At 42.5% G+C, this 13,880-nt stretch overlaps 1 protein-coding gene across 1 annotated transcript; it reads left to right on the forward strand.

Moving 5' to 3' along the window:
• Nucleotides 1-153: 153 nt before the first annotated feature.
• LOC120691791 (transcription factor-like protein DPB) lies at nt 154-9,680 on the forward strand. Its single transcript, XM_039974984.1, has 10 exons — nt 154-522; nt 1,359-1,435; nt 1,649-1,692; nt 2,407-2,484; nt 2,574-2,720; nt 2,808-2,876; nt 3,970-4,068; nt 4,968-5,038; nt 5,552-6,096; nt 9,661-9,680. Exons 1-9 carry the CDS (start codon nt 317-319, stop codon nt 5,781-5,783), a joined length of 1,023 nt encoding a protein of 340 aa, XP_039830918.1. The 5' UTR covers nt 154-316; the 3' UTR covers nt 5,784-6,096; nt 9,661-9,680.
• The last annotated feature ends 4,200 nt before the right edge of the window (nt 9,681-13,880 follow it).

Raw genomic sequence — 13,880 nt, forward strand, 5'->3', positions numbered from 1 at the left:
CAATTTCAAAGAGGCCAAAAGTTTGTAAACTTAAACAGTAGCTCGGGTCGGTTGTTTTTTTTTGCTTGAGAGTTGATACTTGAGCCAAATCATGAAATGAACCAAAACCCCCAAAAGGCGATCTAGAGAACAAGTAAAATTTTTGTCAAGCCCGTTTCTCCGCGCTCTTCCCCGTGCCCGCCGCGTCGGTTCCGGCCTCTGCCTCTGCTTCTCCTCTCTCCTCCCCTCCAGACTCCATTCCTTCTCGCCTCTCGTCGCGTCGCTAGGGTTTCTCCCCTCCGCCTCCGCCCCCAATTCTGGTCGATCCCCACCGGGGATGGTCTCCGGCGCCGGGCCCTCCGGCGGGCCGGCCAATTCCGCGTCCACCGGTGCCGGGGGTGGCTCCCCCTCCGACAGGGGCGGCCCCGCGCCGTCGGCCTCTGCCTCGGTCTCCACGCCGGCCAGCGAGAGTACCGTGGCCCGCCGCCTCAACGGACTCGATCTCCAGGCCGACGACGCGCCATCGTCGCAGCCAGCCGTAAGGTTTGTGACCTACGCCGCCTTGATTCCGTCGTTACTGGAGTTCGGGTGCCCGCTACCCCCAGCTTAATTACTTCCTCCATGGACCGTGTGATGTGCAGCGTGAGCTAGTGGTGTTTTGTGGGGTTGAACTGAAAGGATTTGGTTGTGTGAATTGTACCATGCCGATCTGCATTTGTTCGGGTGCTAGATTTGCTTCATGTGTAGCCGCTAGCTTGTTCTGGTGTGTCGGAATTGCCAAATTGGTAGAAGTGGTCACTAGTGTGTTTGGAGGATGCTGGTGAACCTGAGAAAGTTGTTATGACTGTTTGTAGTATAGCACGTTAAAACAAGCCACTCGACATCGTTGTTAGTGTCACAGCATGCTTGATGAACTTTATTGTCTCAATTTCGTTTCTCAACTTATTGTTATTTGGAATTCTAGCTAGTGCTTGTGGCAACCCCCACCCACATTGGTGTTATATCTGTTCATTCTATCATTAAAAGATAACAATTCTTGCATCTGGTCTTTTAGATAAATCTTGTAGCACCTCATGTGCACCTTTTCATGGAGAACATCACTTTTGGATGATTTTCTTTTTTTTTTGCTACATTTGATTTATCTGTGATTAAATTTGCATCCCTTTTTCCGTGGTTGGATATGGATGTTCTAGCTTATTAATTGATCTGGAACTGTTTAACATTTAAAGCACTTTAAATTTGTTTGTCTCTACCACATTGCACTTTGTTATGCTTCATATTTGGTAACTTCATCTTGCATTATACCTGGTTTTACTTATTTCCTTGTCCATTCTCATAGAATATTTATAAACACAGCTGGTTCTCTATTTGTAATGCAGCAAGAAGAAAAAGAGAGGGGTGCGCGCTGTTGGTCCTGACAAAAATGGCCGTGGATTGCGCCAATTCAGCATGAGAGGTGGCTTGAACAGTTCCCTTACCACTTGTATACTTGGTTCTCTCCTCTTTTTTCTCAAGCGCGTCTGACACGAAGGCTTGTTTGTTTTTTGCTTTATTTTCTTCATATCAGACCTGTGCTGTACTATGCTTTTGAATGAGCCAGTTTAATGAGTACTTCACCTCATGCTAGTGTTAAAAAGTCTCATGAAGTTTCTTATTTATTCTTTTCCAGTCTGTGAGAAAGTTGAAAGCAAAGGGAGAACAACCTACAATGAGGTATTCAATCTTTTTTTCCTATGTATCCAATATCTAGTCTTGCGGTGTGTGTAGTCACATTGTATAGCATCATTTTTGCACAGCTAATTCAGTATAGCAGCCAGCAAACCTTAGGCACTGACTGCCATTATTGTACTACAGTACATACAGATGCACCTTTGAAGTTTTACTGTTTTAGAAGTAAACCAAAGATTTTTCTACTAGTCATCTGATATGCTTTACTCCTGTATGGATTTTGAGCAAAAGATCTAGTGTCTCCATTTATTTATACTACCACTGTAGCCTTCTCTTATTTTGTTGACAAAGGTTAATATGCACTGAATGACAGTTTGCTTGCCACCTCTTTTTAATGTCACATTGGTGCCTTTCTCGAACATGAGTAGTACAAATAGTGTCGCACAGTTTGTAGTTTTTCAGTTTTTTGAAAAAAAAAGATAGAGAACTCTTTAAGTAACGTACAGCATTTCTGGGAAGAAACTTTTATGGATAGCAGAACTTCACTGTAGTTTGGATACTGATTGATCTTAAAAAAATAAAAAAATTTACGGGATTTTGATGTATGTTAGGAATAGATCTTGGCATAACAACTGGTGAGATTCAGTTTGGCCCTCGATCACTTAATTCTTTTTTAGTTGTATGAAACAAGACCTGCATCTCCTCTATCAACTGTTGTTGCTTCAGAAAATTTATATGTATGGTGGCCTGTCTTTTCAGGTTGCTGATGAACTGGTCGCTGAGTTTTCAGACCCCAACATTAATATTGACTCTCCAGATCCTGATAATCCCTCCGCGGTAAGAACTAAGAAATACTACAACTCTTAGTCAGCTACATCATGTACTTGTGTGCACTGTGCAGTATTCTGATTATGTGAAAAATGCAGCAACAATATGATGAAAAGAATATCAGACGAAGAGTTTATGATGCGCTGAATGTCCTAATGGCTATGGAGATTATATCTAAAGATAAAAAGGAAATACAGTGGAGAGGCTTGCCCAAGACAAGTGTGAATGATATTGAAGAATTGAAGGTTCTGCTCTTGCCTCAAATAATTTGTATTTGCTAACAGTTTACTTCTTTGTCTGGTCATTTCATTAAGTTTATGCACATTCTGCAGACAGAGATCGTTGGACTGAAAGGTCGGATTGACAAGAAAAGTGCATATTTGCAGGATTTACAGGATCAAGTAAGGATTTAACAGGTTCTATTTTATTCTATTACGTGATATTTTAATGGTCAACTGATAATGCGAAATATTCTTCCTGTCCAATCTTATGGATTGTGATTGAGGAGTAATTATGTGGCACGTTTTTGCTTCACAAAAGGAATCCAGCACTGTAAACTAAGTAGTTTCTGTTGCATTACAAAAATAACTTCACCTGAATCTTGAAAATTGGGGGATGTACTTGGTGCATACTACTGTTCCACACAAATCCTGTGCAACTGATAATTAGGAATGCTGCGATAAAAGGAGGAAGAGAATGGGCTTGAGTGTGAGCCTTATAAAAAGGAGCTCAATCACTCTAGACTCTGCTAGAGAAAATCGCGGTAGCAACTACTCTCTCCAATTTTATTTTGATATCATATTTGGTTTATCTTAAGACTAAGTTAAAGATAGCCGCCAACTTTGACCAAATTTGGAGAAAAATATAGCAACAATTATACTACTCAACATATGTACTATTAGTATATATTTCCTAGTGGATTCAATACAAAAATTAGTATTGTAATTATTATTATTTTTATCTATAAATTCGTTGTTAAAGTTAGCTAATATATTTCCTCACTGTTTTTTTTACATTAAAAAAAACTCGACGAAATTGTTACATTTTGTATTAGACGTCAATGCAAAAGCTCCTTTGAGTTTACGTTTGATTGTAAATTAAAGCAAAGTTGAGTTCAATTGCTCTATGATCTTAGGAATAGCTATTTTGGAGAGTCCTGAATGATTCTTTCATTTACATGCTTAGAGGACTTAATGGCTACAGCTTTCGCATTGCATAATTTAAGAACGAATGAGTTGTCTCTCTATTTGAACGTATTGTCAATCATGGTTCAGAACATTAGTTGCAAGTCATTGTTTCTAAACAGTCCATATATTGCTAACTGCATTTCTCCATTGCAGATTGAGCTAGTATTATATCTGTTTGTTCATCTTAATGTTGGAATTGAAATGATTGGAAAGTTTACAATTAATCTAGCTGTTAGTCGTCTTATACCATTTGTTTTTTTTTTTGTATTTTCATGTTCTGTGAACCTTATAGTGATTTTTTATGAAGTATGTAAGCCTCCAAAACTTGGTACAACGAAATGAGCAGCTATATGGGTCAGGAGATGCACCTTCTGGTGGAGTGGCCTTACCATTTATACTAGTTCAGGTAAAAAGAAATGCTTCATCTTCTTCATATATGGGCCTAGAGAGCAACTGTACCACTGTTTGAATGCCAGTGCTCAGATGTTGCTAAGATTTCATTACACTGTTTCAAAGAGAGAACTTTTTTAGCTAATTTAAAGCAATCGTAGCAACTAGATGCACTACATATTGGAGAGGAAACATTCCAATGCCATCCAGTACCCTGTTTTCACAGGGCTCACTTTTCTTCTCTTATTTTAGTAGCAATTTCTCAATCATCTCATGTCAAAAGAGAAACATGGTTCTTCTCACGTAATACATATCAATCAAGATTTTTTAATGTTAAAAATGGTACTTAGCTTCGAAATCTATAACATTGTTACTAGGTTTCAGTCCATGACTTATTCCTAAGGAGCCAATGTATTGTTTAGTTTTGGATTTAGATTCTAAGATGAGCTGCAGCTGAGTATGTGGAATTCGAGCTGGTTTCCAAAATACTCTGAATTAATGAGGTCATTTGTCATTTGGTGGCTGGTGTGGTCATACAGTAAATCCCGGTATCTTTTTTCTGTTGCTTTTTATGGATTGAATACATGAGTAATCAATGATACAAGCTGGATGAAACATAAAGGAAAACGGGAAATAGAAGGTAGCGTCCTGTATATGTCTTGATTGAGCACGGCAGATCTGGTACTCTGAATGTATCATTATGAATTTTAAAATCTCCAGCGCCATTTGTGTGTTTTACAGTAGTTTGAATTGGTTGCATTGTAGTGAATGTATAATGGCAAGAACCATCAGCATTAATCCTATGGTGCAGCATTCTACTGTTCATCACTTGCATTCCTTGTGTTATATCATTATGCATGCTCCCCCACACTTTTCCTGACCATTGTGGCAAATACCTTCTTTGTTCTGTGACAGACACGTCCTCATGCAACTGTAGAAGTGGAGATATCAGAAGATATGCAGTTGGTGCATTTTGACTTCAATAGGTAAAAAAAGAAATCTGTTTTGTTCTCCTTCACATTGTGAGCTTGGTTTTTTACTGCCAACGAAAAGATAAGTTTCTTGATATGGACTTGTTAGATCTTTGTATCATTTTTCTGGATAACTCAGCAATTTCATCACATGATTTTTCTGCTATTGCTACACGAAACTTTTAATGACTTGTGAATGCTAGGTGGCTGAAAAAAACTAGAAAGTAGCCTCTATCAAGGCCGTATTGATTTATCTCTTTCTTCGGTGATCTTAATATTCTATCTGATTGCAGAAGGAACACCCAGTTCCTTGAATTATTATTCAGGGAAGAACATCTAACTAGCCTTCACCTGAGCTGATGAGCTTTTTCTCATTTCTGCAATGGACATTTCCAAAATTTGTGCTTTACCTTCAAACATCATATGTACATTCTAGAATAACACTAAAAACAATTTAGTCATTATAACTGAGCATGAAAAGATCCTGAGTGTAAAATCTTGCTGACTCGTATATTTCTGAAAATGCAGCACTCCATTTGAGGTGCAGGATGATTCCTTTGTACTGAAAGAAATGGGGTTATCTGGAAAAGAAGAAACTGATGGCACCCAAACCCCTGTTGCCAATGGAGGCGAGTGCTCAAGTACACCGAACAATTATTGGCATCAATCGCCGCAGCCTGTGAGGCCAAGAGGAGTTGGGCTAGGGAACTCATCTCCTATTCCAGGGATACTAAAAGGGCGCGTCAAGCATGAACACTAGGCATTGATACCCATGTTGGTGTTTCATGAGATATTTTAGTTTATTGTTCCCCAGCTAGCTTTACATGTAAAAATGCATGTACATAATGTTGGTAGGGCAATGGCGGTCTAATTTTACTTTGCTGATGGTAGTTTGATGGGTGTCATGACGAGCTAGACACCTAGCTCACTTAACTCCTAGGTTTTGCTTGTCTTGTTGAGGAAAAGGACCTTTGGTCAGTGTAATTGCTTAGCACTATCTTCTGGAAATAGTCGGCATCGTATTTAAGATGAGAATATGTTCCAGGATATTGTATGCTTCTTTTGTCAGTTATGTGTAACGACCCGGCCCGGGATAACGGTTAAGATTTACTCTACACGTTGAGTAAATCACACCTGCTAAATAACTCTCTTGCGCTTTTGTCATCGCTTCGCGCAAAAGGTTCGAACCGGAGTTACTAGCTTCCCAGGGACCGGCTATTTAAGCTGGTTCGGCTCCCTCACCGTTTCCAGTATGGGACTAAAGATCCTGTACCGGCTATTTAAGCTGGTTCGGCTCCCTTACTGTTTCTAGTGTGGGACTAAAGGTCCTGTGACGCGGCGCTATAGTAACCCGTGCGGCCCAGTCGGCCCGTGGGCCGTGACAATCTCCCCCATTAGGATTCGACGTCCCCGTCGAACTAGCTTACCCATACGGGACAAAGGAGCAGGATCTCCTCTCTTGGCCACGTCCCATACGTCTAGTGCTAACGATCCCATGTGCCACGTCCTTGGGTTCACTGCCAGCAGCCGCACGCGCACAACGTGCTCATGTACGCGCACTTCTGCCCGTACGTGGCGTGAAACAGCGAGAGTAAACCGCGAGAGTATGACTCTGATACCCCTGTAACGACCCGGCCCGGGATAACGGCTAAGATCTACTCTACACGTTGAGTAAACCACACCTGCTAAATAACTCTCTTGCGCTTTCGTCCTCGCTTCGCGCAAAAGGTTCGAACCGGAGTTACTAGCTTCCCAGGGACCGGCTATTTAAGCTGGTTCGGCTCCCTTGAAAGGCCCTTGTTTGGTTTTGGTAATTGAGTGACAACTTACGTGGACTGATAAGTGTTTATGTTGAGATACACAGGGGATTAGTCCACACAAAGACACTAGTATGAGCAACATGTGCCATGGAGGAGAAATGACTAAGGGTTGATGCTATGCTCATATAGTGTGATCGAAGAGCTCATTGCATATGAGACATGACATGAAGTTATGTGACCAAAGTGGAGAAGATCAAGACAAGGCTTGGCTTGATGGACCGGTTGCAATGGAGAAGGGCAAGTCAAGGCTTTGAAGCGAGGGACCGCGAGGCGGTGAAGCTTGGCCAAGATTTGGCGCCGATGGACCAAGGCAACAGTGAAGAGCGAGCAAGGTCAAGATCGATGGACCAAAGATGTCATGTGATGATATGGAGTGGATCATATCATTCAAGAAAGATCAAGCCTAGTGTTGACTCATAATGATGATCAAAAGGCTTGATGGAGTTTGGTGCTTGTGTAGCATCAACATTTGGGAAGATGAAATGGAATGCGCAAGGCAAAGGTATGACTTGTAGGGCATTTCATTTCACCGGTCAAAGGTTATGTAGAGAAGTGCATGACCGGATTTAGGATAGATGGCCGTACTATCAAGAGGGGCAAACTTGTTTGCATATCGGTCATCTAGTGCCACTTGAGCGATCTAACATTGCGATGTTGCTAGGATCGAGTGGCGCGGTGAGATCAAGTGAAAATCCTTTGAAAACATTTGTGAAATGCTAACACACATGGACATGGTGTTGTTCACGTGGTGGTGTTGGCACATTTGCAAAAGAGAAAGAGTTGGAGTTGATATTTATCAACTTGGGGAAGCAAGAAAGGCTTTTCGGTGTTCTTCGGAGATTAGGTTGGCTCTTGGAGTAAAATACTGCTTTGATCCATTGTGTTTTGGATCAAATATTCAGTTGGGTTGTGTAGCCCTCTGAATAAGCTTTCCATAGAGTCCAAGATCACCAAATTTGACATTGGAGCTAAGAGTTATGGCCGTTGTATCGAGGTACATTTTTGCTGGAAATAGACCTGCGGACGGTCCGCTCCAAGGGGGGCGGACGGTCCACCGTTATCTCGGATGAGCTCGAGCAGAATCGTTTTTGGCTCTGTTGGTGGTTCAAAATGAACTGCGGACCGTTCGGTCCATGGGGGCGGACGGTCCGCCTTTAAAAGCTGAAACGGGCGCAGAAACTTTGTAATTTTGTTTTGGGTGTCCAAATTGTACTGCGGACGGTCTGGCCCTTGGGGGCGGACGGTCCGCCTCCTACTGAAAATTCTGAGACAAAAACACTGCGGTTTCTGTGTGTGCTCACTTTTTGAACGGCGGACGGTCCGCCCCTGGAGAGCGGACAGTCCGCCGGTCACTTCCAGATTTAGTCAGAGACGTTTGCAAATCGGTTGGTTCAAAGTTTTGAACCGCGGACGGTCCGCCCCAGGTGTGCGGACAGTCCGCCCGGGGCTCTAACGGTCGACTCTGACACATAATCATTGTAGTTCTAGCTGTTGGTTTTAAATGGCGGACGGTCCGGTCTCTGTGAGGCGGATAGTCCGCGAAAACTCTGTTTTCACGGGATTTGAGTGTAACGGCTAGTTTGGGGCCTCCCTCTATAAATAGAGGGTGTGGCCGGCCATTTGAGGTTGCTGAGCACCTTAGGGACTTGGTGTCCATGTGTGAGAGTGCTTGAGAGCCCTCTACTCACTCTAACTTGATAGTAATCATCCGATCGAGTGAGAGAGCGATTCTAGTGCGATTGCTTTGAGAGATTGCATCGAGTGGCACTAGGTGATCGTGTTGCAAGCCGGTGTGCTTGTTACTCTTGGAGGTTGCCACCTCCTAGACGGCCTGGTGGCAAGAGGCTCCGTTGAAGCCCGCAAGAAGATTGTGCGGTGCTCCGGAGAAGAGATTGTGAGGGGTATGGTGCTCACCCCGCGGGAGCCGCGAAGAGCAACTCTAGTTGAGCGAGACGTGAAGAGCAACAAGTGGTCCGGCCGGATCATGTGCTAGAGCTCGGTGTGAGCACTCCACGTGGGAGAGTGTGACTTGAGAGTCACCACTAGCAAGAGGATCGGCGGCAACCTTGGAGCTCGTCTCAACGGGGATTAGCTTGGTGGCAACCAAGTGAACCTCGGGATAAAAATCACCGTGTCAATCTTGTCCACTCTTCTCGGTGGTTTGCATTCTCCAAATCATAAGCCTTGTATTTACATTCATCTATATCTTGTGCTTGTGTAGTTGCTTTCTAGTGATTAGTTAGCTTGTGTAGCTTGCTAATCATTTTCTTGCTTGTGTGGCTAGAAGTAGAGATCCTAGTGTAACTAGTTAGCTTGTGTAGCTTAATTAGTTGCTCTTGCTTAGATTGTGTAGCTAAGCAAGTTGAGCTCTTGGATTTGGATTGTGTATCCTTGTCCTTGAGCATCTAGTGAGCTTAGGTTTGCCTTTGTGCTTTTGCTCATTAGAATTGTGTAGGAGCTCCCCCGGTTTGTGAAGTACTAGTGCTTAGACTTGTGTGGCTTGGCATTAGAATTGTTAGGAGAGCTCTTACTAGCTTGGCACTCCATTTGTTTTGTGTAGGATTTTTTTGGAGGTGCCTTAGAGTCATAGTTAGAGGGGTGAAGTCTTGATTAAGCGAATAGTTTCAATTCCGCATAAGTTTCGGTTAGCCGGCATAATTAATTTTAGAAAGGACTATTCACCCCCTCTAGTCCGCCATCTCGACCCTACATACCTCACCGTGGAACTAAAGGTCCTGTGTGCGGTGCTACAGTAGCCGTGCGCTACAGTAACCCACGCGGCCCAGTCGGCCCGTGGGCCGTGGGCCGTGACATTATGTGTTTGAGGTATTCAGATATTAGAAAGGCTACGCTATGTTATTGCATTTGAAACCATGTACGGTAAAAAGCAAACTTATTTTTATTTTAAAATTCTTTTGCATCGTGATGGCATGTATAGCAAATTCCCACTATTGTTTCTGCTGCAGATTATGCTTCTACTCATGTGTAGCATGTATGTGTGCTGGAAACCAAGCTGATCGTACGTTGTATTCGTACTTGGATCTGTTGCTCAGCTAGGAAGAACTAGGGAGCTCGTGTGCTGCATCTGCTCTGGTGTGCGTCCTGTTCGGAGGGGAAGCTGCTGTTGCCGTAGAACCAGTTTTGTGGGAGATTGGAAGGATGAAAGAAACAAGAAGAAAACAGATGTGCTAACGGCTCTTAGCATAAAAAAAAACTGACAAGGAGTCAAGGACAATGCATGGCTCCAACGGTGATATTGTCTAATTGAAGTAACAACAGCGGTAACGGCAGCTATATTCAATTTGTAACGACAGCGGTAACGGCAGCAATATTCAATTTTCTGTTATAATGTCTATTTTATAATTGAAATATAATACAGACACAGATGTTTACGTCAACAAAAGTACATGCTCGTATGAACGCACGCATGAACACACCCATAAATACTGTATCCCTACGAGGGCCTCCAAATAAAACGCGACTATCTCTTGTCGAATTTTTATATATGGAATAAACTCTGTTGTTTGGAGCCCGCAGTTTTCACTACTACAAAAACAGCCTTTGTTCCAAGTCATTTGTCCCGGTTACCTTTGGACCCGGGACAAAAGGTGGCTTTTGTCCCGGGTCCAAAGGAGCGGGGGGGACAGGGGCCTTTTGTCCCGGGTGGAGCCACCAACCGGGACAAAAGACCCCCCTTTTGTCCCGGTTGGTGGCTCCACCCGGGACAAAAGGTCCAACCCTTTTTATCCCGGTTGGTGGTACCAACCGGGACAAAAGGGTGACCCTTTTATCCCGGTTGGTGGCTCCACCCGGGACAAAAGGCCCTTTTTGTCCCGGGTGGAGCCACCAACCGGGATAAAAGGCCCCTCCACGTGATAGTTCAAAAGGGAGTTATTCTTTACTGAGTCACATGTACTACTTAGGTGAGTTGGCAAGCAGGCCATGCGCTAGACAATAGGTCTTGGGTTCCAATCCCTGCAGGGCGCAAATATTTTTTAGCACGAGGGACATTTTGTCCCGGTTCTACCACCCGGGACAAAAGCCTCCAGCGCTTTTGTCCCGGCGGCCGAATCCCGGTTCCAAAACCGGGACAAATGGCCATATGGAACCGGGACAAATGGCTGTTTTTGTAGTAGTGTTTGAGACGTAAATGGGTATCCCAAAGTGACGTACCCTGCTTTGGTGACAATGGTCTGCTCCAAGAGTTTTTAAGGGTTCACCAAACTTCCTTTTCATCTTCTTCGAGTTTGAAGATAAGAAGATTTGAAGCCGTCTTGCTCATTTTTATAGTTAGATAAGCCATATTGAGCGTTCAACGTAACTTCTATCAAACCAAGTCCGTTTTGGGTTGTAAGAATGTTCGTTCCTGGAAATTTTATTCTTCCTTTTCTAATCGCACCGGTTTTCTAGTGCCAAAGCTCATTTCATCTTTTCTTCCTCCCTTTGATGATTTGTGGATGCTAGCTTTGTGCTAGGTACTGGCAGAAGTTGGATACTTGTCGGGACGGCATGCACCGGTGGAAGCACGTGTGCGGAAAGCGGCTCAGCACGCCCGTTCGTCTGGTCTTAGTCTTTCCATCAGTTAGTCTTGTTGAATCTTTTGACAGACCTCTATTTCTTTCCTTTTGCGAAAAGACTGGTAATCCTTGTATTCTCATGTGGAGCTTAGTCTCTCCATTAATTCCTCTAGAAAAAGGAAATCGCTGTACCATTATCATGGAGGGTGACGTCAACGACAGATGGCAAACAAGACAAGACTGCCGAGATAGAACGGCGTTGCGTGTCCGGACGTCATGGAGATTTTCCATTAGACGCTCTCAAATCAAGAATAATCAAGAAAACACGTTTGCAATATGAAAAAGAAATCAATGTTTGCAACATGCAACATCAAAAATATGTACTGAAATGTACCAAAACATTCAAAACATCTGGATGCAAAGAGTAAAATTCCCACCACTACATCATAGATCTGTTTCTTGCAACATCCATTTAAATTCATGCAATATTAAAACAAGACTACAGTCTTCACAAAATCAACCCGCAAGAGGGATACCCCAGTTGTAACATGAATTTTGACCTCAACATCTCGAATCAAACATTGCAACATTTAAAAAAATTCTAGGCAGCACTATCGGCCTCGCCACCCCTGGATCTCCCGCCGCCAGCCTGGAGCTTGCCGCCGCCCGCTTGGGGCTCACCGTCGGCCTCCTGTACAGCCGCCATCGCAGTGCTTGCCGCTGGCCTCGTGCGCCGCCTGCGGGGCTCGCCACATCACCGACCAAGTCACTCTGCTAATGGTTTGGGCTGAAATGGATTTAATAGATTGGATTTTGATATGAATTATGATTGTGTGGATTCAAATGAGTTATATTATCTAATGGGTTGGGGTGGAGTGAGTTTTATGTAAATATGAATTGGAGTGGGCTGTAATGAATTTTTTTATGTAAAACAGTATGATTATATAGAATTGTCGGTTCCGTAAGAGCCGGACCTTAAAAATACCTCATGTTCACACTATAAAATTTTATCGAACTTTACTGAAATTTGTTGGAGCTGACTCAGTATGACTAGGAGCTACTATGTGCAAAGCAGCGTGGCTTGAATTACACGTGGATCCCGCGTCAAGAACTGAACCCTAAAAATAAAATCTCGCGTTTACACTATAAAATTTTATCGAAATTGACTGAAATTTGTTGGAGATGGCTCGGTATGACTAGCAGCTACTCTGTGCAAAGCAGCGTAGCTAGGATTATACGTGGGTCCCACGTCAAGAGCCGGACCCTAGAAATAAGATCTCGCGTTCACACTATAAATTTTTTTATCGAAATTAACTGAAATTTGTTAGAGATGACTCGGTATGACTAGCAGCTACTTTGTACAAAGCAGTGTGGCTAGAATTATACGTGGGTCTCATGTCAAGAGCCGGACCCTAAAAATAAAACCTCGCGTTCACACTATAAAATTTTATCGAAATTATCTGAAATTTATTGGAGATGGCTCGGGATAACTGACAGCTACTCTGTGCAAAATGACGTGGCAAAATCTACACTATAATTTGTTTTTTTGGGAAATGAGTTCTTATTGGGTTGTAACTATAGTTTGGCTAATAATTTATTACATCATGAGTTGAAATGTTTGGGTTGGATTGGTTTGTGGTTGTGGTGGTTTGGAGTGGTGTGGGTAATATTAATTTTTCTTATGAGAATGGATTGGTGTGGGTATAATTTGGTTTCCAACCCATTTGCAGGTAACGACCAAGACGTGATGTGGCCTAGGCGCACAGGGAGGAGTAAGAATGACGGTGATGTGGCGACGAGGGGGTCGACTAATTTGCGGGCGCGCGCCACGACGGAAACTAGCGATCCGACAAGTATTAGCTTTTCCTTTCCAATCACCCGTGCGTGTACGGGCCACTCTCGTTTTATTTCGGTGCTAGGGAAGTGCACCCGCACCGTCGTGGTTCCGAGCTTATCAAACTTGCCGCCGCTAATTGTTCACAAAGTTTCCGTTAACTATCCCTACGTGTATAACTTATTTCAGATAACTATCAATAATATTTTTTCAGCATAGCTTCTCATATGATAATTTCTCAGCACATCTTCTACTATATATATATATATATATATATCACTTTTTCCCATAACTTTTTCCAATCAATTTTTTATAGAATAATTTTAACATAAATTTCACGACATGTAAAACTTTTACTCATAACTCTTTCAGCCTACTTCCTTTAATTTTGAACATAACTTTCATGTAAATGTTATATCAGAAAAATTTCTCAAGCAATTTTGATACATATGATCGGCATACATGTGTAAAAAAATAAAACTTCTGTATATAACTTTAAGCATACTTTGTATAAAATATTTATCAAAAAAACATCTCAGAAACAAAAGATAAAGAAGGTAAACAAAAAGACTGAAAAAAGAAACAAAAAAGAGAATACTAGGTATCGCAAAATGCAAAAGAAAAAAATTAGAAAGGAAAAGAAAAAAACAAAAAAAAAGAAAGTAATTGATACCCAGGCACATCAT

This window comes from Panicum virgatum, chromosome 9N (assembly GCF_016808335.1).
Source record: "Panicum virgatum strain AP13 chromosome 9N, P.virgatum_v5, whole genome shotgun sequence".
Lineage (NCBI taxonomy): Eukaryota > Viridiplantae > Streptophyta > Magnoliopsida > Poales > Poaceae > Panicum > Panicum virgatum.